This window comes from Ptychodera flava, chromosome 2 (genome assembly GCF_041260155.1).
Source record: "Ptychodera flava strain L36383 chromosome 2, AS_Pfla_20210202, whole genome shotgun sequence".
Taxonomy (NCBI): domain Eukaryota; kingdom Metazoa; phylum Hemichordata; class Enteropneusta; family Ptychoderidae; genus Ptychodera; species Ptychodera flava.
Genome location: NC_091929.1, coordinates 37095310 through 37122942, shown reverse-complemented (window position 1 = coordinate 37122942; position 27633 = coordinate 37095310). Strand labels below are relative to the sequence as shown.

The following is a 27633-nucleotide window of genomic DNA, read 5'->3' as shown; positions in this document are numbered from 1 at the left end:
GTGGCGTCATAAGCTGTCCCATCATACCATATATGAAGGGTGGTAGCACTTGTGGTTACTGAGTTATGGACAAATATGTATATTTGAGATCAAAGGTCATCAAGGTCACATGACATTTTGTCAAAATATCCGAGATATCTGCGTGAACGGATGGACTCACGGATGGACGAACAAACGGACATGACCCAATCTATAAGCTCACTGGACTTCATCCGTGGGGACTAAAAATTGTGTCACTGCATCCTTTTTGCAATATGAATACGATGAGAAACTAAATTTTTATTTTTCGTGGCCTTATACATGGGAGTCTATGGAGATCTGCCTTATACATGGGAGTCTATGGACGTGTAAACTAAAAATATGCAAATTTCACCACGATTTGCCCAAATTTGGGAAAGGTCACTCCTATGCACTTCCATACCAAGTTTCAAATCAATCGGACTTGTGGTTTCAGAGCAGGAGATTTTTTGACCAAAAATGGGAGAAAATTACAAAAAAATTCATGAAAAATAGCAAGTCCAAGATACTGACCCAAGATGTGCACAATCATTTCATGTCAGCCCAAAGTACTTACATGCTAATTTTTCATGTAATCTGCTCAGTGGTTATTGAGTTTTTTCAATTTTGACTGTTTTTACATTTTTTTCACTTAATTTGCATATTTTTGGCAATGACAACTTCATTTGAACAAAATCTCATCTACAGCCCATCATCCATGTACACACCAAATATCAAGATGAAATGTACAGTGGTTTTGGAGTTTTTGATGTTGACGGACAGACATACAGACATACAGACATTTCCCTAGCCTATAAGAATAGCTTCCATTGCCATATATACATATGGCTATGGGAGCTAAAAATCCACAGAAAACCTCAGCCACCAACCAAATCTTACTCCATGAACTTGAGCCCTTTTTAACTCGGTGCTGGTGACATAGGTGCCCACCTGATATATTCACGTCAATGACACAGGACAAAAAATACCAACCTTTCAGGCATGACACCACTCATGAACTTTTTTCACAGATAGTTTTGTTGGTTGATTGCCCTTGATGAAAAAATGCAAACAAACCAAATCAAGTCACATACACTGATGTATATTTTCAAATAGTTCCTTTATTTCATTCACATGTCACTCTTGTATTTTTACATAAATATTGGTGTTTAATATGTCAATACATTGGTATTGTACAGCATTGTAGGGAAATTCTAAGAAAATAATAACAAGGTATCATGTCCTGGTTACTATTCTTGCATAATGTATACCTGATTCGATTTACCTCTAGTATCTCGACACCAAAAAAATCAGATACATTACGTTCAACTTTTCAATCCTGTCAGGTAAACTGGAATGGCTGTACTACAGGGTATTCAGTAGTCATTAATGATAATAAAGAAATATGAAAATATTATTATTATTATAAAGAAATATGAAAAAAATTAATATTAAAGAAAAATGGAAAACATTAAAATTATTGTTATTATTATTATTATCATCATCATTATGAAACACAATTGGACACGTTGAATTCCTATAAAAATTACCAAGCCTCTTTCAAAAACTACTCTTTCTATATGTATATAGTCTATTTCTTTAATAATTTTCATATTTTCCATATTTCTTTATAATAACAAAATAATAATAATATAATAATAATTTTCCTATTTCTTTATTATCATTAATGACTACTGAATACCCTAAGGCTGTACTTTCACTGCCCAATGCAGATAGGCCGTATTTCGTACTCAGACTACAGGACTCCTCATTACGGGAAAGCTCCATTAACTTAGGAATACCCTACTTCCCTAGACGATCAATTTCACAGACCTGCCTTTCCTACAATGGCACCACAATGGCACCAGCTGGATAAGATAAACATAACAATGGAACATTGACACCTTGGGGATTAAAAGTCTTCTGTTTGTCACCCAAGTTGGTCAGGCAAGGACTCGGGTTTCAGGTATCATGCAAGTTAAAGGTGCCCTTCTCAATCCCAGGTTCTCGCATTAGCAAATGTGTCAATAGCCCATTAACAGTTTGTCATTCTTTTGTTTTTCGTTGAATCTTTCATCAAGTAACTAATATTTATATTAGATAAATCTGATAATTGAGTGGGGGCTTTAATGCAGTCTTCCCCTAATGTAATATGCAACTTCTGTATAGCTGAAAATAGATGGTGAGAGCTCAATATGACTGTCATAGTGATTTCCTAGTCTCTGCTCATTTAGAAATAAATACAAGAAAATCAGGATGTTGATTTAGAGTATCAACACTTTATTTATGTGATGTTCTGAAATGCAAAATGTTCAAATCTCAAAGTAAAGTCAGTGAGATTTTCATCTTCAAGTCTTCAAGCATATAAGGCATCCTAATTCAGTGGGAGGGGGCATTTTCTGCATATATCAGTGGAAAGGCAGTTATATGCAACTCTACTTGCCCCTCATAATTGTTAGCAATCTCCCTACAGAGATTATAGCGGCCTGGAAAATTAAAACATTGCTAGGGAGCCTCAGCAGTAGCCACACTCATCTCTGCCACAGGGGACAGATTTCACCAACTTTTCGGCTGACTCGCAGCGTGTTTGCAAGGTTATATCTGATTGGTCGATTGTCACTATTCACAGCAACTTAGGGAGTTTATTTGTATTATTTCATTATAACGGTACGATTCTGCCAACCAATTGGATAACAGCTTCGAAATCGCTGCGAGTCGGCCCCAATTTTTTGGGTATTCCGCGTTTTTCATGATATACATTATTTGTCTTTTTTACATATACTAGTAATACTTTGAACCAAAAAATTTAGATAAATTAATAATACACTAGTTTCAATATTGATACTCGATTCCGTGAACACTTGCAAAACATAGACCTTGCTCTAGGTTACATGGATGTGAATCGATGATTCAAAATGTATGCCCCAACGGCTGTCAGCTTTGCAGACGCGATTTTCAAAGTTTTAGCAGATTATTTATTATTTTTACTAGTGTATAATGTATTATTTTTCCCAGCGTGCAGAAATTGCGGTCTCTAGCTAGATAGCTCCTATCAAAATCTGCTATTTCCGCCACATTTAAACAGTTGGGCATGCGCAGGACTGAAAGAAGTAGTATGTATCACCTCATGGACTTTGACACATAGATATGCAATCCCCCTATTTAATTTACACTTTACCCATTTTATGAATAAATGCCAAGGCCGCATTATCAGAAAACTCCATTAAGACTTAGAAGATTAGATCTGTAGAAATGTATTGATCACTGCTAGCGACTTATCTGTCAGGATGTGTACACTAAGGGAGCCCTCACTTGTGTATTTTTTTAACACACTCTTTGCATTCATACAGTTTGACACTGAAGTTGGTGAATCTGTGCTCCCTAAGACAGCCCTTAATTGTACGGTATGTACCACAATATTTGCATTCACATGGTTTGACATTGCAATGGATCAATATGTGCTCCCTGAATGTTTACCAAACTTTTTGTATTCATACGGTTTGACATCCAAATTGGTGAAAATGTGCTCTCCACGACAGTCCTTAATTGTGAATATTTTACCACAATCCTAGCATTTATGGTTTGAGGCCTGAATGGGTCAATCTGTGCTTCCTGAGAGTGCTTCTTTCTTTGAACGTTTTACCACATACTTCACATTCATATGGTCTAAAGTTTGAATGGACCAAAATATGCATCCTAAGAGAGTCGGTACGTGTGAATGTTTTACCACACTCTTTGCATTCATGTGGTTTGAGATCAGAATGAATCAGTCTGCGCCTCCTCAGATTTCTTGTATCTTTGAATGTTGTACCACACACTACACATACATGGTCTGAGGTTTGAATAGATCAAATTGTGTCTCGTGAATGGAATGGACCAAAATGTGAGTACTGAGACAGTCGCTACGTGCGAATGTTTTACCACACTCTTTGCATTCATATGGTCTGAGACCAGAATGGATGATTCCATGCCTCCTAAGATTGCCCTTACTTTTGAATGTTTTACCACACTCTTTGCATTCATATGGTCTGAGGTTTGAATGGGTCAACCTGTGCTCACTAAGCCTGCTCTTTAGTGTGAATGGTTTACCACACACTACACATTCATATAGTCTGAGGTTTGAATGGATCAAATTGTGTCTCGTAAGACTCTTCTTCCATGTAAATGATTTACCACACTCTTTGCATTCAAATGGTTTAACACCCAAATGGGTCAATCTGTGCTCCAAAAGATAGCCCTTACTTGTGAAAGTTTACCATAATCTTTGCATTCATACGGACTGAGGCCTAAATGGATCAATCTGTGCCTCCTCAGATTTCCTGCAGTGCTGCATGTTTTACCACATACTTCACACTCATATGGTCTGAGGTTTGAATGGACCAAATTGTGCTGCCTAAGGTGGTCCATGCGTACGAATGTTTTACCACAATCTTTGCATTCATACGGTCTGAGGCCTAAATGGATCGAACTGTGCTTCCTGAGACCTCTTCTATCTTTGAATGTCTTACCACACATTTCACATTCATATGGTCTGAGGTTGGAATCGACCAAATTGTGCTTACAAAGGATCCTCTTTTGTGTGAATGTTTTACCACACTCTTTGCATTCATACAGTCTGAGGTCTGAATGGATCAATCTGTGCTTCCTAAGAATGTCCTCTTCAGTGAATGTTTCACCACAATCCGTACATGCATGTGGTCTGTTCTTTCTTTCAACATTGTCATTTAGTGCACATTTCCAAACTAATGTTGTACCACTTTCTGAAGAATGAGACTCTTCTACCATAACATTCTGTGAGTTATTTTTATCTTCATTCGTGTCACTCTCAGACAAACTGATGAAATCTTTGTCTTCTGTAGATTGGTTGTCAACATGGTCATGCTGTGCAGTAAAGTCTTCTCTATCCTTTTCTGTGTTAAGGCTGCCATACTCCAAGGTGACATGACCATTCTGGACAAGACTCTGTATTACCATTGTTGCCTCTGTTTGTAGAGTGAAGGGTAAAGAAAAGTGCATTATAGCAATATTTCTTACAAGGGTTGAGTTAGGACAGTTAAATTTAGTAAATTAAGAGTTTTAATGATTATTCTAAAAGCGATTGACAAAACTCCAAAATTTTAACAGATTAATAACTTTATCAAATGGAATGAGTCAAAGGGGATACGTACCGTATATTGCATTCATGAGGGGAACAGGCAACTGAAGTTGTGAGTTGAAATCTGATTAATCATTTACTGAATTAAAGGTGAAAGACCAGTAAAGGACTGCTTATTGTGGATTCATTAAATAAATGACAATGAAGCAAATGTTATCCTACAGAGAGCACCAGTAATGCTAACTTCATGTATCTTCAGTATTCTGCACAGCAGTGGCAATTAATATTTGAGATGACAAATAATTGAATTCACATGATTTTAAAATGTACATGTTGCTCCTTACACTCATGCAAACTTCTTGCAACACAGAAATTCACTTATTCAGGGATGCACTCAAGTAATTTTGAGTAGCTTTTAAGTAGCTCTAATGCATACTCATGGCAGACTTCATATAAATGATAGACAAAGTAAATTCTCTCATATCACAATAGAGAATTGTCCTCCCTGCTTGAAAATCTGGGAGGGGACCAAAAATACAGTATGCCAATTAGTTATGCAAATGAGGTTTCAGCAACACAAATATACTTTTTAGGGGACGTCGATAATAAAAGCTGACTCACGACAAACGTAATTCTTTCGTTTAAGGAGGGAGGGGGTTAAAGCTCATTTTGTTTTGTGTGCTTCAAAATCGCATAAGGATTTTCTATTGTTTTCGAGGTGCGACTTTGCAGTGAGAACGCAATACTACCTTCCCATTCATCGATAACAAAATGACCACAAAATATGGAAACAGAAAAGACAACAAAAAGACATAAATTTGAAATAAAACTTGTATGCTTTTTCAACGTGAAACAGGTACGTGAAACATTTTCCTACGTGCAAATACATAAAAATTTTCTGTGTCTTAAAAAGTGATATGCGTAAAGTGGAGGTTTATTAATTAATCTGCACTTCCGGTATTTTTCATGGGCATCCGGATAGGAGAGGTGCGAGTGGGTTTGTAAGAAACGGCATCATAATACGTCGTTTTACGAAATTGATTTCGCATAAGAACTTTCATTTGAGGGGGGAGGGAGGGGGTTTCAAGTAAAACAAAGGAATTACGTTTCTTGTGCATCAGCTTTTATTATCGAAGGCCCCTTAGTGACACATAGAGATACTGGCAGATATGGCAGATACTGCCGCTGTTTAATCCCTTGAAAACACCAAAATGCTATATGTACTTGTATGTAATTCAACCAGTATCCAACAACAGCATACATGTGTGCTTGTATAACAGATGTGAACAAGCCTGAAATGCTGGCGCAATGACAGATCATGTAAATTCCCACTGCTATATCAACACACATGAAACCCAGCCTCATATAGAGCCTTACCTGCTATAGATGATGTGTCGTCTTGACTTTTCAGACATACGGTACTTGAAAGACACTCAAACGAATTTCCTAACACATGTAGTTGGTCAAAAAGTCTTGCAGCTTTATATATTGCTGAACATTCTGAGAAAATACAGAACACATCATTTACATATTAAGCCACACAGAATTGATGTATCATGACTGCAAATGGCAGTAAAATTCATTTGGGTCAAATGTACCGTGTCAGACACTTGCATACATCTCAAACTCACATATAACTGAGCTAAAGTGCTGGAGAAAAAAAAAAGACCCTTATGATTCATTACGATTTTTACCATCACTGCACTGTGGTGTGATTTTCCTTGTGATATTTACATCGTATCACTTATTTGTCATTAAAAATTCGCATACATTTTTACACATTGCATGAGGAAAACTATCGTAGAATTTTATTTTTAGGGTAACCTCCAGCTGTTAATGTCATTTATTTTTAAGTTTTCGACCAATGGCCGCGACCGCAGTTCAACTGTTGGTACATGCTGGCTGCAGTACTGTAGCTCGAGGTTTTGCCTGGGTATAGGGGTTGGACCGCAAAACTAGATTTGCATTCCAACCCAAATACCCAGGCAAAACCTTGACCTACAGAACTACAGCTAGGTACCTAGCTACAGCTAGGTACCACCTCCATGGTACAAGCTAGCTCCAGGGTAGGTATTGCCAGAGTGTACGGCTTCGGCTACGATGCCTCGCAAGTCGCGAGTTGGGAAGTGACGCGGCGTGGCCAAAGCCGGGCACTCTCGCCATAGCATTAGCTCCAGCATCCATGCACGGAGCTACTCCGTTTTTAGCTCCATGGTACAAGCATCTATAGACAGAAGAGGCGAGAAACCATATATTACTTCACAAATGGACACATTCTGTAATCTTCGATAGACCGATGGGGACTTATTTAATGGGCTGACATACATGGTGGAGTAAATACCTTTAGGACTGAAGAGAATGTCACATGTATATCTGCCACTGGAGACAGTGTTGTAACTGGTCTGATAGTACCCTCGACCCCGAAGAGTAGCGCTGTTATTGTTCATTATTCCCGACGATGTCATCTTGATACAATGATTCCTGTCGCACAAACCCTAAAACAACGTGGAAACACTCAGGAAATGTAACCACAGGTGAAAATTACAGAAGAAATGGCGATTTTCAGCCTCGGTATGCTGCTAGCCTAAGCTGCTACCTGTTGAAGAGGACCAATTCAAACGTTTGACCTTTGACCTTCGAACTAAACCTATAAAAATATCATTGTTGGGGGCGCTTTTCGCTGATAGGCTTATGGCTGCCTGAGTCATCCTGTAAACTGTTCCTCTATGGATGAATACATTATGTTTCGCAAATAAGATGATAAACAGAGCTGAGAATTTTATCCCAATGTTTTCAAGCCTTGTAAGACTTGAAGGAGAAGGGTGCGTCCTGAAAGAATTTATATGATGATCTTTTTTAGTTGAATTACTTGTTTCAGATAAGTGTAATTTTGTTCAAACACTTGACACATTCACAAATAAGTAGATTTGTTTTATTTATCACTTTTGGAAAAAAATTATCTTTTTCAAAAAGAGTTGCTGTGTCCTGAACGCATCTATATGATGATATGGATTTTTATTTTGATATTTCTCTTTCGCTTCTTTTAGTAAAATGATTAATTTTTTCTGACAAGTTGCATTGTAATGTCAGTCATAATTGCTTGAACATTCATATTTATGTAGATTTGTTCCATTCGCCCCTTTGTTGGAATAAATTTTTTTCAAAAAAAAGAGGCTTGCTTGCTGGCATGCTGCAGTATGAGTTACATAATCCGTAACATTATTCAGCTAAACATTTCTTCCAGAAATCAAGAAATGTCGAAATATAGACAAATTTCATTATTTCACTTTTTCACATGACCATTTACGTTAACAGTGGACCAAATTTAAACATTCGAGTTTTGTTTTCTTAATGCTATATTTCTGAATTAAGAATAACACGTTCAGCATGGTAGCTTTATCAACCAATCTTATCTTTAATCAATAAATGCACACAAAAAATTACAAATGGAGTCAATCTGATTAAAATCAGATGTAGTGTATGACGACCTCTGTACTTGTGCAGTATTCTCTTGCTGTCACCTCTGAGAGGTGACAGAGGTCGCCGAACTCTATATCTGATTTTAATCAGATTGAAATGGAGTAAAATGCTCAACTGACACAAATATCTGGTTGTGCAATGTTGACAGCAAATTGGAATTCTGTGTGAGAAAACTTAAAAAAATGCTGACTCAGCAGTTTTTCTTAGCATGATTTGTATGTCATGGTGTGCATTTCAAGTCAGTAGTATTGTCAGCTAACCCTTGTTTCTTCCCTGTTCACAAAACCTTTGTAAGAGAATGTTTTAGAAATCTACACTGAAAGGAAATAACACTGATTCAGTTTCAATCAGCTCCCTTTATCTTTGAGTGAAAAGTATTTGTATATTAAAAATCCACACAAAACCTCAGCCTCCAACCCAATCTTTCTCAATAAACTTGAGCCCTTTTTAACTCGGTGCTGGTGACATAGGTGACCACCGGACATATTCACGTCGATGACACAGGACAAAAAATACCAACCTTTCAGGCATGACACGACTCATGAACTTTTTTTCACAGATAGTTTTGTTGGTTGATTGCCCTTGATGAAAACATGCAAACAAACCAAGTCCAGACACATACACTGATGTATATTTTCAAATAATTCCTTTATTTCATTCACATGTCACTCTTGTATTTTTACATAAATATCGGTGTGTACTATGTCAATACACTGGTATTGTACAGCATTGTAGGCAAATTCTAAGAAAATAATACCCAGGTATCATGTCCTGGTTACTATTCTTGCATAATGTATACCTGATTTAATTTACCTCTAATATCTCGACAAACCAAAAAAATCAGATACTATTATGTTATACTTTCCAATCCTGTCAGATAAACTGGAATGGCTGTACTACAGGGTATTCAGTAGTCATTAATGGTAATAAAGAAATATGAAAATATCATTATTATCATTATAAAGAAATATGGAAAAAATTAATATTAATGAAAAATGGAAAATATTGAAATTATTGTTATTATTATCATCATCATTATGAAAGACAATTGGAAACATTGAATTCCTACGAAAATAACCCAACCTCTTTCAAAAACTACTCTTTCTATATGTATATAGTCTATTTCTTTAATAATTTTCATATTTTCCATATTTCTTTATAATAACAAAATAATAATAATATATTAATAATTTTCCTATTTCTTTATTATCATTAATGACTTCTGAATACCCTAAGGCTGTACTTTCACTGCCCAATGCAGGTAAGCCATATTTCATACTCTAACTACAGGACTCCTCATTACGGGAAAGCTCCATTAACTTAGGAATACCCTACTTCCCTAGAGGATCAATTTCACAGACCTGCCTTTCCTACAATGGCACTACAATGGCACCAGCTGGATTAGATAAACATAACAATGGAACATTCACACCTTGGGGATTAAAAGTCTTCTGTTTGTCACCCGAGTTGTTCAGGGCAAGGACTCGGGTTTCAGGTACCATGCAAGTAAATGCAGTCTTCCCCTAATGTTATGCAACCTCTGTATGGGTGAAAATAGATGATGAGAGCTCAATATGACTGTCATAGTGATTTCCTTGTCTCTGCTCATTCAGAAATAAATACAAGAAAATCTGGATCTTGATTTTGAGTATCTTCACTTTATTTATGTGAAGTTCTGAAATGCAAAATGTTAATATCTTAAAGGAAAGTCAGTGAGATTTTCATCTGCAAGTCTTCAAGCATATAAGGCATCCTAATTCAGTGAGAGGGCGTATTTTCTACATATGTCACTGGAAAGGCAGTTATGTACAGCTCTACTTTCCCCTCATAATTGTTAGCAATCTCCCTACAGAGATTGTAGCGGCCTGGAAAATTAAAACATTGCTAGGGAGTCTCAGCAGTAGCCACACTCATCTCTGCCACAGGGGACAGATTTCACCAACTTTTTGGGTATTCCGCGTTTTTCATGATATACATTATTTGTCTTATATAATACTTCAAACCAAAAAAATTAGATAAATTAATAATACACTAGTTTCAATATTGATACTCATGATCACTTGCAAAACATAGACTTTACTCTTGGTTTCATGGATGTGAATCGATGATTCAAAATGTATGCCCCAACGGCTGTCAGCTTTGCAGATGCGATTTTCAAAGTTTTAGCATTTATTATTTTTACTAGTGCATAAGGAATTATTTTAACCTGCGTGCGGAAATTGCGGCCTCTAGCTAGATAGTTCCTATCAAAATCTGCTATTTCCCCACGTTTAAACAGTTGGGTATGCGCAGGATACAAGAAGATTAGAATATTCAAATTTTCCTGCAGCAGAGATTGGTGGGGGGCGTGTGGTCAACGACTTGGAAACCCTCTAGCTTGGTTTGAATTATCCACACAGAACTGGGCACACAGTCCATGTAGCCGACAATGAGATGCAAATGATATGCGGTCAAGGTCTCCTCAACTAACTTTCAGCTGGTTCTTCACTTTCTACTATTTTTATAGTATTTTTACAAAGGCACAGACTTATTCTACCTGCAACTTAAAACTGATAGTGATTTTGTAGCTCATTCTTTACTATTTTTCATAGTTTTTGGTAGCCGGTAACACACACTTCGTGTTCGTGTCGGCTACATGGACGATCTGCCCAGCACTGCTGTCCCAAAGCCCTTCAATCTCTGTGTGGAGATTGAATTGTTGGGTAAATGTTAAAAATCAGTATGTATCACCTCATGGACTTAGAGATATAGATAACAATGCTTCCCCCCCCCCCATTTAATTTACACTTTACCCATTTTATGAATAAATGCCCTTAGCACATTATCAGAAAACTCCATTAAAGGGCCGTTCACATTAGCCAAAAAAGACTCGGCCCTTGTCCTAGCCAGGTTCGTGGCCGACCAAAAAACAGGTGTGAACGGTTTCTGGCCGGCCACTGTCCGGACAATTTCTGTCCTAGTCGAGAGGGGTGGTTTGTGGCCGACCCAGGTCTCTGGCCGAGCAGTAAACAGCGTATGTGAACGCGTTTTGTCCGACTCAGGTCCCAGTTGACGCCCTCTGTAGTTGACATGCAGTGTAATCTTTGACCTATTCGACGATTCAGTATCATTTTAGACATGGTGAGTCGAGGAGTCAACTGGGCTACGGAAGAAATAAAGTGTCTTTTAGGCATTTGGAACGAAGATATGGTGAAAAATCTGATGGACGGCACGTCAAGGGATCGAATCGCCTACAATATCATCTCACAGCGTTTGTCAGAGCATGGGTTTGATCGTAGTATCTAATTGTAAAGAAGTGTCCATCCTGTTCTGAGTCCGGATAAAGGTGAACTTCAGACCACAGTACGCGTAGATTGAGTGAATATAGATCAGGCGACACAGGAATTAACGTTGCGCTCGAAACTTTATTTCCCCAGGTCAGCCTGATGGCTGCCTGCAGGGGCAACTCTTAGCTCCGAGAGCCTGGGGATATGCTCACTCCAAGGTCCCCAAAGTCCGACTCCCAAATTTACAATACTTTGTCGACAAGAAACTTGCCAAAGCTAGTTTCACAATGATTAATACGTAGTATGCATGAGACATGTCGAAACACCATTGTTTTATATCCAAGCTGTGAAAATATGAAAAGCTATACTTAACAGCTGCAGTTCTGATAAAAGTTCGACTACATTTTCTTTCTATTGTCCAACCTTGCGTGAGACATTTCATGCATAATCATAGGAATTCACGAGACACGCGGGTGCTGGAATGCGCTGCCATTGAATTTAAACAAAAGAGACTTGAAAATGTAATTTGCCGCCAATTTTGAAGAATTACACCTCCAGTAAATCGTGAGAATTCAAGCCCAAGAGGCGAAATGTTGAAATTTGGCGAATTACTAGAATGAAGATTTTACAGAAACCGGTACAAATTATAGAAACATGACAGTAGCCCAGATCAATGCAAACGTAAGATGAAACATTTGAAGTCCGTATTCAAAAAAGTTTCTAATAATAATAGGACAAGCGGTCGGGGAAGAAAGACCTGTATGTTTTAGTACGAAAAACTTAGCCAGATTATGGGCAGCAGACCTGCAGTAAATCCCGCTGCAGGCTCGGTTGTGGACAGTTGCAGACGCTACCAAATGATCTAGGTTAGGACAGCGTTGAACGTAATGTGAACGCAGACAAAAGATTAGCTTATCTTCTCACATTCTGCCGGATTAGTTCTGGCCGGCCCTGGGCCTAGATGTGAACCCCATATAAGACTTAGAAGATTAGATCTGTAGAAATGTATTGATCACAGCTAGCGACTTATCTGTCAGGATGTGTACACTAAGGGAGCCCTCACTTGTGTATTTTTTTAACACACTCTTTGCATTCATACAGTTTGACACTGAAGTTGGTGAATCTGTGCTCCATAAGACAGCCCTTAATTGTACGGTATGTTTTACCGCAATATTTGCATTCACATGGTTTGACATTGCAATGGGTCAATATGTGCTCCCTACGTTGGTACACATGTGTGAATGTTTACCACACTCTTTGCATTCATATGGTTTGACATCCAAATTGGAGAAAATGTGCTCTCTAAGACGGCCCTTAACCCTTTTCCTGCCAAGTCCATATTTCATCATCAGGTCAAGATGGTTAAAATTAATGAAACACAACATATTCCATATGACGTATTTTAACATAATACTGTACATTTGATAGCTGTGGAAACATAATACTGTAAAGTAAGTTGATTTTTTTTGGACAAAAGATGTTATAACCATAGACCCTCGAGAAAAACGGGACAGGCAACTGCTGAGGTTTCTTTGTGCGATCTATCTTTGAATACATTAAAGTTTATTTGCCAAGCGGTCCCCGACAACAATACTTCGTACTTAACACTGAATCTCATTAACGATCAAACTGACGTTCTGAATATGTACTTTTTGCTCTTGCATGGCACGTTCCGAGTAATGACACAGATAATTTTGAGGTTTTTTGATACTAGTCATGGTGAATGTTCTGGTAACGATGAAGATCACATTTTGGATTCAAGCCGAAGCCAACGGGAAAAAACTAGACGATAAAAACTGTGTACATTTAGCCATAGACGCTACAGAAAACTCTTGCTAGATATCGACAATATAAGTTTACATTCCCTACCATAAAAATCACCGATAACAACAAACATTTACAAGTTAGACAGGTTTACACTTCCCCAGTCCTGCGAAACGAAAATCTGACCTTTATTTCATCTGTCACGCAACATTTGACGAAAATCAGGGAACACAAAAAATGACTACTCCATCGGAGCTCAAATACACGACCTCTAACATTTTGGTACTGTTTTAGCCTAAAGAAACACCAAAGTTCGGATAAGCTACACATGTTTACATCCGCAAAGTACTAGAAAATACATTTGTAACACTGACTTTCGCTGTCAGGAGAAACTTCGCGATAAATCGGGACTATCCATCGGTTGATGGATTCAGAAGCAGTAAGGTAGACATGCATTTACACAAAGCTGAACGCTGTCCTCGTAAATTTGGCCGTTCACAGTTTTCAAACAACAACATTTCAGTAGTTAACATACATACTTTACCGAATCATGGAGCACTCCTCGCACAGAAAATATTCCGACAGTTAAAAAACTGCAAAACCGAGGGAAAATTCGGAGATACACGGACGATTGCGGAATGTAAACAACTCTGTGATGTCAACTGCTGTCAAGTCTGGAACTGCAGCGGTATGTGTTTCGGATTTCTATTCGAAACTTTGTCACTTTACAGCAACATACTGACTCCCTGCAGACTTCTAGTTGCGTCGAATCTCGCTACCAATATGTAAAAAGTACTTTAAAACCATTTTGACGAATTCTTCTCAAAGTAGTTGTAACACTTTTATTTCTAAAAATGGACTTGCGGGTAATCCGAAATAACTTGTAATCCGAAACATTATTACCGTTTACCCGCATGCACGTGTCTATGACCGGACGTTGTGCAGTCCCCGACCCATTAACACCTCTTAATTATTCCAAGATAGATCGCAAGCTGCTAATCCCATAGACCCTTTGTTCTCTATCGCAGTTGCCTGTCCCGTTTTTCTCGAGGGTCTATGCTATAACATACCAGCCAAGTGGGTGAAAATATGTCATGTTTTGGCTAAACACCGCTTTTTACTGACTTGGCTGATGGGGAAGTGATACAGTTATTACTGTCTGGCAGGAAAAGGGTTAATTGTAAATATATTAACACAATCTTAGCATTCATAACGCCTGAGGTCTGAATGGGTCAATCTGTGCTCATTAAGATTTCTCTTTAGTGTGAATGATTTAAAAAGAGGGTCAAAGACAACTATGCTCTTTACCTTAACTCAATTGCAGATGATATACCAACCAATCCTAAGCGTTTTTGGACATTGCTGCAGTCACGTAAGCGTATAAAAGGTTTCCATCTGTTCTTACGTACAATAATGATTTAAAGGCGAGCTCTGATTTTGAAAAGGCCAATTTGTTTTGTAAATTTTTCAATTCAGTTTTCAATAACAATATTGCTGCTGATATTCCCGATGTTGCTACTATAATTGACGACCAATTTTCTATTGATATTGATGTCGATAGTGTCAGGAAAGAGTTGCTTTGCATTAGCACCAGCAAAGCTATAGGAAGTGATGGCATTCCTAATATGTTTTTGAGGGAATGTGCAAATGAACTTGCTATACCAATTACCATCTTATTCAATAGGTCTATTAAAGAGGGGATTTTCCTGATATCTGGAAACGTGCAAACATTATCCCTATTTTCAAATTAGGAAGTCGTTCAAAAGTTGAACATTACCGGCCGATTTCCATTTTACCAAGTCTGTCTAAAATCTTTGAAAAGATAGTTCACAGACAACTCTCACATCATGTTTCCAATTCCATATCTACTAATCAGCATGGCTTTGTTTCAGGTAGATCTTGTATCACTAATTTATCTATTCTTATGAAAGATCTCCTCTTAGCAGTTAACAGCAAATCACAATGTGATATCATTTATACCGATTTTGCTAAAGCATTCGATAGTATAAATCATAAACTTTTACTTCATAAGTTGACTTCTTTTGGTGTCCAGGGCACTTATCTGAAATGGTTTAATTCATATCTTGATAACAGGCTACACAGAGTGATTATAAAAAATGCTTTTTCTGAGTGGACTCCCGTCCTTTCGGGCGTTCCTCAGGGTTCTCACCTTGGTCCACTTTTATTTATTCTTTTCATTAATGACATCTCTGATAATCTTGTGTCGGATTCGTTACTTTTTGCCGATGACATGAAGATTTATCGTATCATTGATTCGGATAATGACTCTTTATTGCTGCAATCTGATATCGATAGAATTGTCAGCTGGTCCGACACTTGGTTATTGAATCTTAATCCTACTAAATGTAAAGTTCTTACTGTTTCATTGAAAAGAAATGTTCATATTTTCCCTTACAAACTCGACACTCATGCATTGAGTAGAGTCAGTAGCATGAGAGATCTCGGTGTTATTATTGACCAAAGATTATATTTTTGTGACCATGTAAATAACATGATTCAAGGTGCTAGAAAAGCTCTCGGTTTTATTATGAGGAATAGCCATTGTATTAACAGTGTGCACGTTTTAAAATTATTGTACTTTACCTTGGTAAGGTCTAAGCTTGAATATGCTTCTGTTATTTGGAATAGTAATAGTAAACACCAGTCTGATAGAATTGAAAGAGTACAGCATAAATTTTTAACATTTCTTCATAAAAGAATTACTGGTTTTTACAGTGATGACATTGACTCGTTGTGCAATATTTACAATTTACAGTCATTAAAATCAAGGAGGACTATATTTGATTATATATTTTTATACAAATGCATAAATGCAAAGTTTAATGTTAATGCTTTAGCTTCATTTTTTAGTATTCATGTACCAAGGTTTTCAACTCGGCGTACTACTTTGTTTCATGTGCCATTTGGTAGAGTTAATTGTGTTCGTGACTCTCTTTTTAGTAGAATTCCGAGACAATTTAATTTGCTTTTAAACGAATACAATGACATTGATCCTTTTTCTGTAAATTTAAATGGTTTTAAAAATGTTTTAAAACATTATTTTTTCAGTATTTGTTAAAGTTTGTTCGTCTTGTCTTCTTGCTGTAACTCTGTATCTGTATTTTTACTAACAGTCTTCCATAAATGGCCTCGGCTGTGGAAGTCATTATTAATAAAATAAAATAAAAAAATAAAATAAATTTACCACACACTTCACACTCATATGGTCTGAGGTTGAATGAACCAAATTGTGCACACTAAGACTACTCTTTTGTTTGAATGTTTTACCACACTCTTTGCATTCATACAGTTCTGGGCCTGAATGGATCAGTGTGTGCCTCCTAAGAGTGCTTCTATCTTTGAATGTTTTACCACACACTTCACACTCATATGGTCTGAGGTTTGAATGGACCAAATTGTGCCTACGAAGGGCCCTCATTTGTGTGAATGTTTTACCACACTCTTTGCATTCATAGCGCCTGAGGTCGGAATGGATCAATCTGTGTTCACTAAGTGTGCTCTTTCGTGTGAATGTTTTACCACACACTTCACACTCATATGGTCTGAGGTTTGAATGGATCAAATTGTGGTGCCTAAGTTGCTCCATACGTACGAATGAGTTACCACACTCTTTGCATTCATACGGTTTTGAGGCCTGAATGGATCAATCTGTGCTTCCTAAGATTGCTTCTATCTTTGAATGTTTTACCACATACTTCACACTCATATGGTCTGAGTTGGAATGGACCGAGTTGTGCTTACTAAGACTACTCTTTTGTTTGAATGTTTTACCACACTCTTTGCATTCATATGGTCTTAGGCCTGAATGGGTCAATCTGTGCTGACTAAGATTTATCTTTAGTGTGAATGTTTTACTGCACACTTCACACTCATATGGTCTGAGACCAGAATGGATCAAATTGTGGTACCTCAGTTGGTCCATACGTACAAATGATTTACCACACTCTTTGCATTCATACAGTCTGAGGCCTGAATGGAACAAACTGTGCTTCCTAAGATTGCTTCTATCTTTGAATGTTGTACCACACACTTCACACTCATATGGTCTGAGGTTGGAATGGACCGAGTTGTGCTTACTAAGATTACTCTTTTGTGTGAATGTTTTACCACACTCTTTGCATTCATACGGTCTGAGGTCTGAATGGATCAATCTGTGCTCACTAAGACCGCTCTTTAATGTAAATGTTTTACCACACTCTTTGCATTCATACCGCTGGAGGCCTGAATGGGCCAATCTGTGCTCACTGAGACCGCTCTTTAGTGTGAATGTTTTACCACATATTTCACATTCATATGGTCTGATGTTTGAATGGACCAATTTGTGTCTCGCAAGACTGTTCTTCCTTGGAAACGATTTACCACACTCTTTGCATTCATATGGTTTGACACCCAAATGGATCCATCTGTGCTCCAAAGATAGCCCTTACTTGTGAAAGTTTTACCAGAATCTTTGCATTCATACAGTCTGAGACCTGGATGGGTCAATCTGTGCTTCCTACAAGTGCTTCTATCTTTGAATGTTTTACCACATACTTCACACTGATATGGTCTGAGGTTTGAATGGACCAAATGTGCTGCCTAAGTTGGTCCATACGTACAAATGTTTTACCACACTCTTTGCATTCATACCGTCTGAGGCCTGAATGGATCAGTCTGTGCCTCCTCAGATTTCCTGCAGTGTTGTATGATTTACCACATTCTTCGCATTCATATGGTCTGAGGTTTGAATGACTCAATCTGTCCTTCCTAAGAATGTCCTCTTGTGTGAATGTTTCACCACAATCCGTATATGCATGTGGTCTCTTCTTTCTTTCAATATTGCCATTTAGTCCACATTTCCTAACTAATGTTGTACCACTTTCTGAAGAGAAACAAGACTCTTCTATTTGCAATGGGCAATCCTTTACAAGCTTTGTTTCCCCATCCTCTCTATCACACTCCTGGCTCTTATTACTGCATACCTGTACCAGTGCATTCTGTGAGTTATTTTCATCATTATTCATGTCACTCTCAGACAAAATAACAGAATCTTTGTCTTCTGTAGATTGGTTGTCAACATGGTCATGCTGTGCAGTAAAGTCTTCTCTATCCTTTTCTGTGTTAAGGCTGCCACACTCCAAGGTGACATGACCATTCTGGACAAGACTGTGTATTACCATTGTTGCCTCTGTTTGTAGAGTAAAGGGTTTAGAAAAGTGCATTAAAGCAATATTTCACACAAGGGTTGAGTTAGGGACAGCTACAATATGTAAAATATCAGTTTTAATGATTATTTTAAAAACAATTGACAAAACTTCACAAAACTTTAACAGACTGATGACTTTGTCACATGGAATAATTCACAGGGATACTTTTGTTGCATTCATGAGAGGAATAGGTATCTGAGGTTGAAAGTTCAAATCTGATTGATCATTGCTGAATTTAATGCCAAAGACCAGAAGAGACAGTTATTGCGGACTCATGTACATATGGAAAAATAAATGACAATGAAGTAAATGTTATCCTACAAAGAGTAATGCTAACTTCACGTAATGTCAGCAAATGTGTAGCAGTGGCAATTAAAATTTGAGTTGACAAAAAATCAATTAACCCTTTTCCTGCCAAGTCGGTGAAAATCCGCTTGAAATTCGGTGTAGCTAGAAGCTGAGCAACCACGGCCGTTATTCTCCTAAGGCGGTGGAAATCGGGCTACTTTTGGTACCCCCTTTCCTGCCTAGTCGACGGAACTACGTGTAGCAAACCCTTGCTCACGCTAGGGGTCGTTCGAGGACAGGTTTTGGGCGAGGAACGGCGTTTGCTCTGGAAATGGGTTCACAGGGAGTCAGAGGACAGGGAAAGGTGCAGAAGCTACCCAGCCAGTCCCCCACCCGTGGGGGACTGTTTTTTTTGGGGGGACGAGTAGCGTACTTGGCAGGTTAGCACGGTGACGTATCCTAGCGGAGTTTGGTCTAACTTAGCTCTGAGCCACTACATAGATTGCGGCCGAAATTGACCGTCTCGGCAATGCTAATCTATAAGGCAACCGCCTAAGACCGCCTCAGCTGGCGGTGCAATTTTTGCCAATGGTGCGAGACGAAAATCACGGACTTAGTCCTGATTGACGGGAAGTGCGGACGGATTTGACGGACTCGGCTTGATTAGTCCCTGACATGGAACTGATCCGAACGGACTTGAGCGACATTTGTGAAGGGTAACCACCGCTTTTAACCGACTTGTTACCTTCTCGAAAAGACTACCCAGTCAGATGTCGGACGTTGTCGGCTACACTTGGCTAAGGACGTTCAAGCCGTGCAACGAAACACACCGCCTCAGCCTTGCCATTCACGAACAAGGCCTCGAAATTCGATCCCATTGTTCACTGACTTGGCGGCTGCGGTTAGGTGCGTGAACCGTTGTTCACCGACTTGTTACGCCTATGTTGTCCTGTGAAGTTCGGCTAACGGCCGAGTCTAACGGGAGTTGGCAGACCTGTGTTTGGTTTATACCGTGGTATAACCGACTCAGGTAGAGGTACCTGTCGGTATATTCCGAGTTTTACGCACTCGGGCGTCAATGACGGGTCGTCATCACCGCTGATGACGTAGACGTGCTGGCCATGTTATTTGAAGGAGCCATGATTGCCCAACGGATGAGGCTGAGACAGCTGTTGACAATTTTGGTATCCTTCATCTTTGACCGCCTTAGTGGGTAAGCCGCTCGGAAGGCAACGGTTATGACCTAAACAAGCCGCTGAAGCACTGTTCGTTGCCGTACAAGAACGAGACGGCCAGTCCATTACTGCTTAATGGGCGATCAGTCGGGTTGGCTTGTCACCGACTTGGATGACAATACGCCTTGCTCGGGCGTACTTAGAAGGGACATGAGGTTAAAGATACGGGTTTCCCACCCTACTGAGCATGGGCTTGGGCCAACGTCCTTGGGTGGCAGGTGCGCATGCCACGTACCCAGCTGGACGGAATGTCAAGTTGAGATGCTAATGACATTGACTTATGGTATGCTAAGTGCTCGAGGGATTTGCATTGCAAACGAGTATTATTAGCATATCAAATGGTACGGACAGGCAATTTACATGACGGGTAGGAATGTCAGCACCGGTTGGTGGCCTGATTGCCGTAGGTTCATTATAATAACAGGTGGCTGCATATATTAACACCCCTGCGTCCAATCATGTCCAGGGCTTTGTTTCCCTGTGGCTTTAAAAGGGTGGGACCTGCTAGTCTGTCGACACTGTTCCAGACATGAGCTTGACGGACCGCAAAAGTTTTCTGAAGGCGAGCAGACGACTGAAGCTCAAAGATGCAGAGTCTCCGGGCGGTAGTGGTAGCGATCGTTGTGATGTCCCTAGTAAACGTTCGAAGAAGTCGGGCAAGAAACGCGCCCGTAAGGCGAAGCTATCTCCGGCTGGAAAGCCCAGTGGTAAGCGTAAACGTAAGACTGATCGTTCTACCGATGATGATGGTGGGTCACCGGTTGCCAGTGGTTCTCACCCGGCTGCTCCGGGAGAGACTACTTCACCTGCAGAGACATCTGCTGCTCTTGTGGGAGATACTTCACCTGCACAGACTACGTCTGCTGCTGCTAGTGAGACAGTTAGTAACGAGACGGCTGATGCCATTGGTTCTTCCCCGGCTGCTCCGGGAGAGACACCACCTGTTGAGTGCACCATGAGCCCTCATCCTGCGTCAGGAGAGGTTCCTGTGCCCAGTGCGAAAGAGCTTGAGTCCTCGTCATCAGCAGAGGCTGCCCAGCCCGCTCCTGCCATAGTTTCGTGTGCTGCGATGTCCCCGCCGAAAAAGATAGTGCGGAGGGTTCGTTATCAGGATAGCCCACCTGATTTTGAGCCAGATATGATCCTTGATGCCGCTACGGGCGAGTTCAGGCCCAGACGCCCAGACGATGGTGATATCACCGCTGAGTCCGACTCGGAGGTTGACGAGGATGCGGCAGAGGACGATGACTTTTATGACAGGCAGTATGTAGGTGAGGCAAGCTCTGACGACGATGATGACGTTGCTGCTGTGTTGGCGGAGGATGACACCCCTCCTGTCTGGCGTATGTCGGAAACTACCGATGCTAATATATTTGAGGAGATCGATTTTGACCATGAGAGAGGACCGACTTTCACCTTGCCCAGCCACTCCCGTGAGATCGATTACTTTTTTAAGTTTATTCCAGCTACACTGATCAGATTGGCAAAGGACGAGACTAATAAATACGCCAAGTTCCACCAGCGATATATCGCTAAAAAGATCGATAAATACTGGCGTAACGCTGACTACCGAGAGGTGCAGGCGTTCATTGGCGTCTTAGTCTGTATGGGTATCGACCGTAAATCATCAGTGGAGGATTATTGGTCTAGCGATCCATTCTGAGAAACCAGGGTATTTCTACTGTGATTACCCGCAGTCGCTTTCAGCAGCTTATGCGATATTTTCATCTGGCAGACCCAGAGAACGATCCACGTCGTGATCCTGATGAGGCACGCCGCCGACGTCGGTGTCAGGAGGATCCCCTTTATAAAATCAATCCATGGATGGAGCCAATAGTTGACAGGTGCGTAAATAATTATAAGATGGGTAGAGAGATCTCCATCGACGAGGGCATGGTGCGATTCAAGGGCCGTTCTAAATTTAAGCAGAGATTACCGCATAAGCCTGACCGAGACGGTTTTAAGATATGGCAGCTATGCGACTCCACCACTGCATACATCGCCAACTTTGCACCGTACCTAGGTGTGAAATTTCGGGATCGGACTGATGGGAGACGGCAGGAGCGAGGTGTGGTGAAAAGAATTACGATGGAGCTGGTCCAGCCATTTTGTGGATATAATCACAGCCTATTTTGTGATAGCCTGTTTAGCACGGTCGTTACTGCTAGAGAGCTGATGGAGACCGGGATCTACATGGTCGGGAGTTTTAACCGCCGTAATCGTCGCACCATGCCCCCTCAATTAATTCCGCCGGGTAAGAGGAAGCGCCTTCCTCTGTCTGTTGGGGATATGAAAGCCACGACCAGAACGGACTCTCGTCTTAACATCACTGCTTATCAGGATAGTAACGCTCAGGTGCTGATCTTGAATACGGTCTATCCACCCTTGGAGTGCGTGCCAGTGGGGGAGGGAGACGAGCAGCGACAAGTGCCTCTGTCGCTGTATAATTATCGCCGGTACATGGGAGGTGTCGACCGAGCCAACCAGAAGCGCAAGTACTTTCACACTGGGCGCAAGAATCACAGATGGTGGACATATCTGGCATGTTACCTGATTGATGTTGCCTTGGTAAATGCATATATATGCTTCAAGCATGTACACCCTGATAGTAAGCTGACCCATAAGATGTTTCATCTGCGTGTCGGGAAACAACTCATTGGCGGTTATTGTGGGCGATCGCAGCCCAGTGTGAGAGAGGTCGAGGCCACCGTTTCTCTTTCCTCGTACATAAATCCACAAAATCAGCCGATGCACGTTGTCAGCCGTTTGGAGGGGCCGCAGAAATGCTGTAAAGTATGCAGCAGAGAGGGTAAGACCACTGCGAGCGGACGACTGTCTGAGACGTCCAAAGGATGTAGTCTGTGCGGGGTTCATCTTCACGAGGGCGAGTGTTTTGCGGCTTTTCATCATCGCATGATGCTACGAGGTAAGAGGAGCGTTGGCGTGCAGACCTCTACTCACACAGCCCCGACGACACCCATCAGCAAGAGAACCCGACGTAAATAACGGACAGGGGATAGCTTCGCCTTACAGTGGCTTGACTGACTATTCTTAACGGACCATGATCACATTTTGAGCACGGTTGTGCCGTTTGTTTGTGCTTTACGATCCCGCTGATTGTAAATTGAAACACGGATTATTTTGTACAATCCCCCCGATTGTAATCTTTGTAACACGGACCATGCACTCAGACGTCGAGACAGACTCTGAGATTTATTATTCGGCATAATGTAAATTATTCCCGAATAAAATTATATCTATGGATCGCATATTTTCGTTTGTTTTGTTTTGTTTAGACGGATTATTTTGTACAATTCCCCCGATTATAATTTTTGAAACACGGATCTGCCACCCCCCTTTTTAATTTTTGAAACACGGACCATGCACTCGGACGTCGAGACAGACTCCGAGATTTATTGTTCGGCATAATGTAATTATTCCCGAACAAAATACTATCTATGGATCGCATATTTTCGTTTCTTTGTTTTTACCCCCACTTTCGTTTTTGGCAGATCCGTAAGGACGCTATAGTAATGGATGAACGTGCGTTGTATCACGTGGGAGGGGCACAGCCCAACGGAGGCTGTGCTCGTGCGACGTAGACGTTGTACCGACCATCTGTCGTTTGGGTTAGTGCATGGAGCAGTTGCACTGTCCAGAGCTAAGGTGGTACAAAACTGCACCTTAGTAACAACTGCAAAACTAACCTGTTAGGAAACGGTAACACTAACGAGCTAAGTGTGCACTGAACTGGCCAAACTACGTACACGCCTTCCTTCAATGGCGGAACTATGTCGTTGACACTACGTCAAAGTGGACTGCACTGTGCGACTCTTCCAAGTCGTTCAAAGTACGTGGCCAAGTGACACAACCCAGGGGAAACAGGACAGGTTTGAGGGTGCTGCCGCACCCATAGCACTAACCCCTGGGTCTTCTACTAACCCACGAGCGAGGTGATGTTTCCCCGGTGTGGCCGTGCGTGCCGGCGAACGAGCTTTACTTCCGCGAAAGTAAGCTAGAAAAGGCATAAAAGTGCACGTCCCCCGGGGCAAACAACGCCCGTGACCTCGTCATTTTCTGGACACAACCTCATCAGCGGTTGCCCCTCTATACGGGCATGCAAACATTTTTGAAGTCTAACACGTATATGGTCGGTAATCGTACCCCGAAAATGCGGTATTTTCCCGCCAAATGCCTGGCAGGAAAGCGTGCAGAGGAGAGCCTATCTTCTGTAGACACGGAAAAGGGGGCCGGTTTTGACCGACTTGGCAGGATAACGGACAGGGGCGCTCGGCAGGAAAAGGGTTAACATGATTTTAAAATGTATGTGTTGCTCCTAACACCCATGCAAACTTCTTGCTTTACAGGAAATCAGGGATACGTAATCTTGAATAGCGTTTAATATCTTCTCTCATGCATTATGGCAGATTTTGTTTACAGTAGATTGCTTTAAAGCATTGACATTAGACGAACTATATAGACATATTGTCTTAATTGAGGTGTTGCCAACACTGAGGGGTGCAATTAACAGCTAAGCGGTAACATGATCGAGTCGATCATAACAAGTCAACTCTGCAAAAGTTGAAACATTGTCTAGAAGACGGTCAGACGTAGTCTAAACAACGTCACCATCACATATGTCCAAGCTCTGTCGAAGTCTTAACACTTGCTTTCAGGTGTAGTTGTTTTGACTACATCTGACCTGCTGCAAGACTGTGTTTCAACTTTGGCATAGTTGATTTCTCTGTGATCGACTTGAATTACTGCTCAGCTGATAATTACACCTGACAGTTTTGGCAACACCTCATTTAGACAAATATGTCTACTTCGCGTAAAGCAATGCTTCAAAGCAAACCACAGTAAATGATAGACAGCGTTTACTCCAGATTTCTCTCATATTGTAATAGGGAAACTCCCTCCCCCCAAAAAAAATCTGGGAAGGGACAAACAATACAGTATGCTAATTAGTTATGCAAATTGAGGTTTCGACCACATAGACAGACAGACATTTTAGTGACACTTACTGATGCTGGCAGATATGGCAGATTCTGCCACAGTTTAATCCATGGAATACACCAAATTGATAGAACTCATATGTTATGCAACAAGTATCCCATAACAACATTAGGCCAAACAAAAAAAATTGTGCTGTTCCGATAACCTGACCTACCCAAGTTTTTACCTGCCAACCCTAAACTTTTTAGAGCTACGTAAACACAGAAGTAAAAAAAAGAAAGATAAAACCGTAAAATCACGCGTTCGTTACATGGTATTTGAATTTTGCTGAAACGAGGATGTCGTATGTTTTGTTTTTCTTTTAATATGTATGATACATTTTTCTTGAAATGTTGTGGCCATGCAGTGTTTGACCACCCTGAACCCCTGAAAATACATATTTAAAAATAAAATTTTGTGGAAAAAAATTCTGGTCGACCTGACCTATTTTTGTAAACCATGTTATCGGAACAGCACAATTTATTTTTTTGGCCTTATAAAACGTGTGCTAGCGTAACAGATGTGAACAAGTCTGAAATGCTGGCTCAAAGACAGATCATGTACACTAACCTCTACTGTATCAACACACATGAAACCCTCATATACCTTACCTGCTATAGATGATATGTTGTCCTGATTTTTCTGACATATGGTGCTTGAAACACTCTCAAACAATTTTCCCAACACATGCAGTTGGTCAAACTGTCTTGCAGCTTTACAAATTGCTGAACATTCTGAGAAAATAAAGAACACGTCACTTACATATTAAAGCCACTCAGTATCATGACTGCATATGGCAGTAAAATTCATTTGTGTCAAATGTACTGTGTCAGACACTTGCATACATTTCAAGCCTCACATACAACTGAGGTAAAGTACTGGAGATACCTTATGATTCATTACGATTTTTACCATCACTGCACTGTGATTTTCCTTGTTGCTGTTTGATATTTACATCCTATCACTTATTTGTCATGTATTACAAATTCGCATACAGTTTTACACATTGTATGAGGAAAACTATGATAGAATTTCATTCGTAGGGTACCCTCCACCTGTGATGTCATTTATTTTTAAATTTTCGACCAATGTTCAACTGTTGGTACATGCTGGCTGCAGTACTGTAGTGTACCTCGAGGTTTTGCCTGGGTGTAAAAACCAGATTTGCAGTCCAACCCAAATACCCAGATAAAACCTTGACCTACAGTACTACAGCCAGGAACAACCTAGCTCCAGGGTAACCCTACGAGTACGGCGAGAGTGTACGGCTTCGGCTACGCTGCCTCACACAGTCACAGGTCGCGAGTCGGGAAGCGGTGCGGCGTGGCCAAAGCCGGACACTCTCGTCATACTCGTAGGGCTTAGCTCCATGCCCGGGCTCCATGGTACAAGCATAGACAGAAGAGGCGAGAAAACCATATTACTTCACGAATGGACACATTCTTTAATCCTCTATAGACCAATGGGAACTACTTTATGTGGTTGACATACATGGTGGAGTAAATACCTTTAGGACTGAAGAGAATGTCACGTGTATATCTGCCACTGGAGACGGTGTTGCTGGTTTGATACTTTCGACCCCGAAGAGTAGCGCTGTTATTGTTCATTATTCCCGCCGATGTCATCTTGATACTACGATTCCTGCCGCACAAACCCTAAAAAAACGTGGAAACACTCAGGAAATGTAACATAGGTGAAAATTACAGAAGAAACGGCGATTTTCAGGTTCTGCAGACTGCTCACCCAAACAGCCATGTGTTGTCGAGAACCCTTTCAAATGTTTTACCTTTGACCTCTGGAAGAAGCCAAAACATCATTATTGAGGGCGCTTTTCGATGACAGGCTTGCTGAGTCCGGCGATTAGCAGTTCGTGTTCACTCTTAATTTAGAGATGTATTTTGGAGCATTGCGCATGCGCAGTTCTACATTTGCATAAGCGACCCGTTCAACACGAAAATGGATTTTTCTCAGGGTACGCACACCGCACCGGGTGCTTTCGGCTCTTGTGTAAAGGCGATGGAGAGACATATTCGGGTCAAGCTTGGAAGCAGAAACAGTTTGGACTTTCAGTTAACGTCATTGCTACCAGCGAGGGTGGAAAGTTAGGATTTCCGGTAGATTTTATGCAATACTTTCAGCGATCCTCTCAGGGTTTCCGCCATGTTGTTTCTGTCAGAATATCCATGATTTCATTCAGCTATATTCAAATCCATCGTACAGTGTCTTTTTCGGCCGATTTTTTCATCCCACGTGAACAACACTGTCGATGAACAATTGGTGGACACAAAGGCCAGCATTTTATGGCC

The 27633-nt window shown here is 40.5% G+C and overlaps 1 protein-coding gene across 3 annotated transcripts; it reads right to left on the bottom strand.

The window, feature by feature from the left end:
- Positions 1–1098: 1098 nt before the first annotated feature.
- LOC139120132 (zinc finger protein 154-like) lies at positions 1099–27121 on the bottom strand. Of its 3 annotated transcripts, XR_011549047.1 has the most exons (4): positions 26835–27121; positions 25939–26061; positions 18051–18790; positions 1099–4979 (listed from the first exon to the last, which is right to left on the bottom strand). XR_011549047.1 is itself a non-coding variant. In XM_070684262.1 (3 exons), exons 1-3 carry the CDS (start codon positions 26950–26952, stop codon positions 4210–4212), a joined length of 1011 nt encoding a protein of 336 aa, XP_070540363.1. In that variant the 5' UTR covers positions 26953–27120; the 3' UTR covers positions 1099–4209. The 3 variants fall into 3 exon arrangements, 2 of the variants coding, with proteins under 2 accessions (XP_070540363.1, XP_070540352.1); XM_070684262.1 differs by lacking the exon at positions 18051–18790 and having other exon boundaries at positions 26835–27120; XM_070684251.1 differs by lacking the exons at positions 18051–18790; positions 25939–26061; positions 26835–27121 and adding exons at positions 6470–6592; positions 7434–7720.
- Positions 27122–27633: the final 512 nt, after the last annotated feature.

Coding starts and splice junctions, on each gene's coding strand:
- LOC139120132 (XM_070684251.1), bottom strand. CDS start 7,557: ATGACATCGTCGGGAATAATGAACAATAACAGCGCTACTCTTCGGGGT. Junction 6,593..7,433: donor CATTCTCTTCAGTCCTAAAG/GTATTTACTCCA, acceptor GTATTTTCTCAG/AATGTTCAGCAATATATAAA. Junction 4,980..6,469: donor CGACACATCATCTATAGCAG/GTAAGGCTCTAT, acceptor CTCTACAAACAG/AGGCAACAATGGTAATACAG.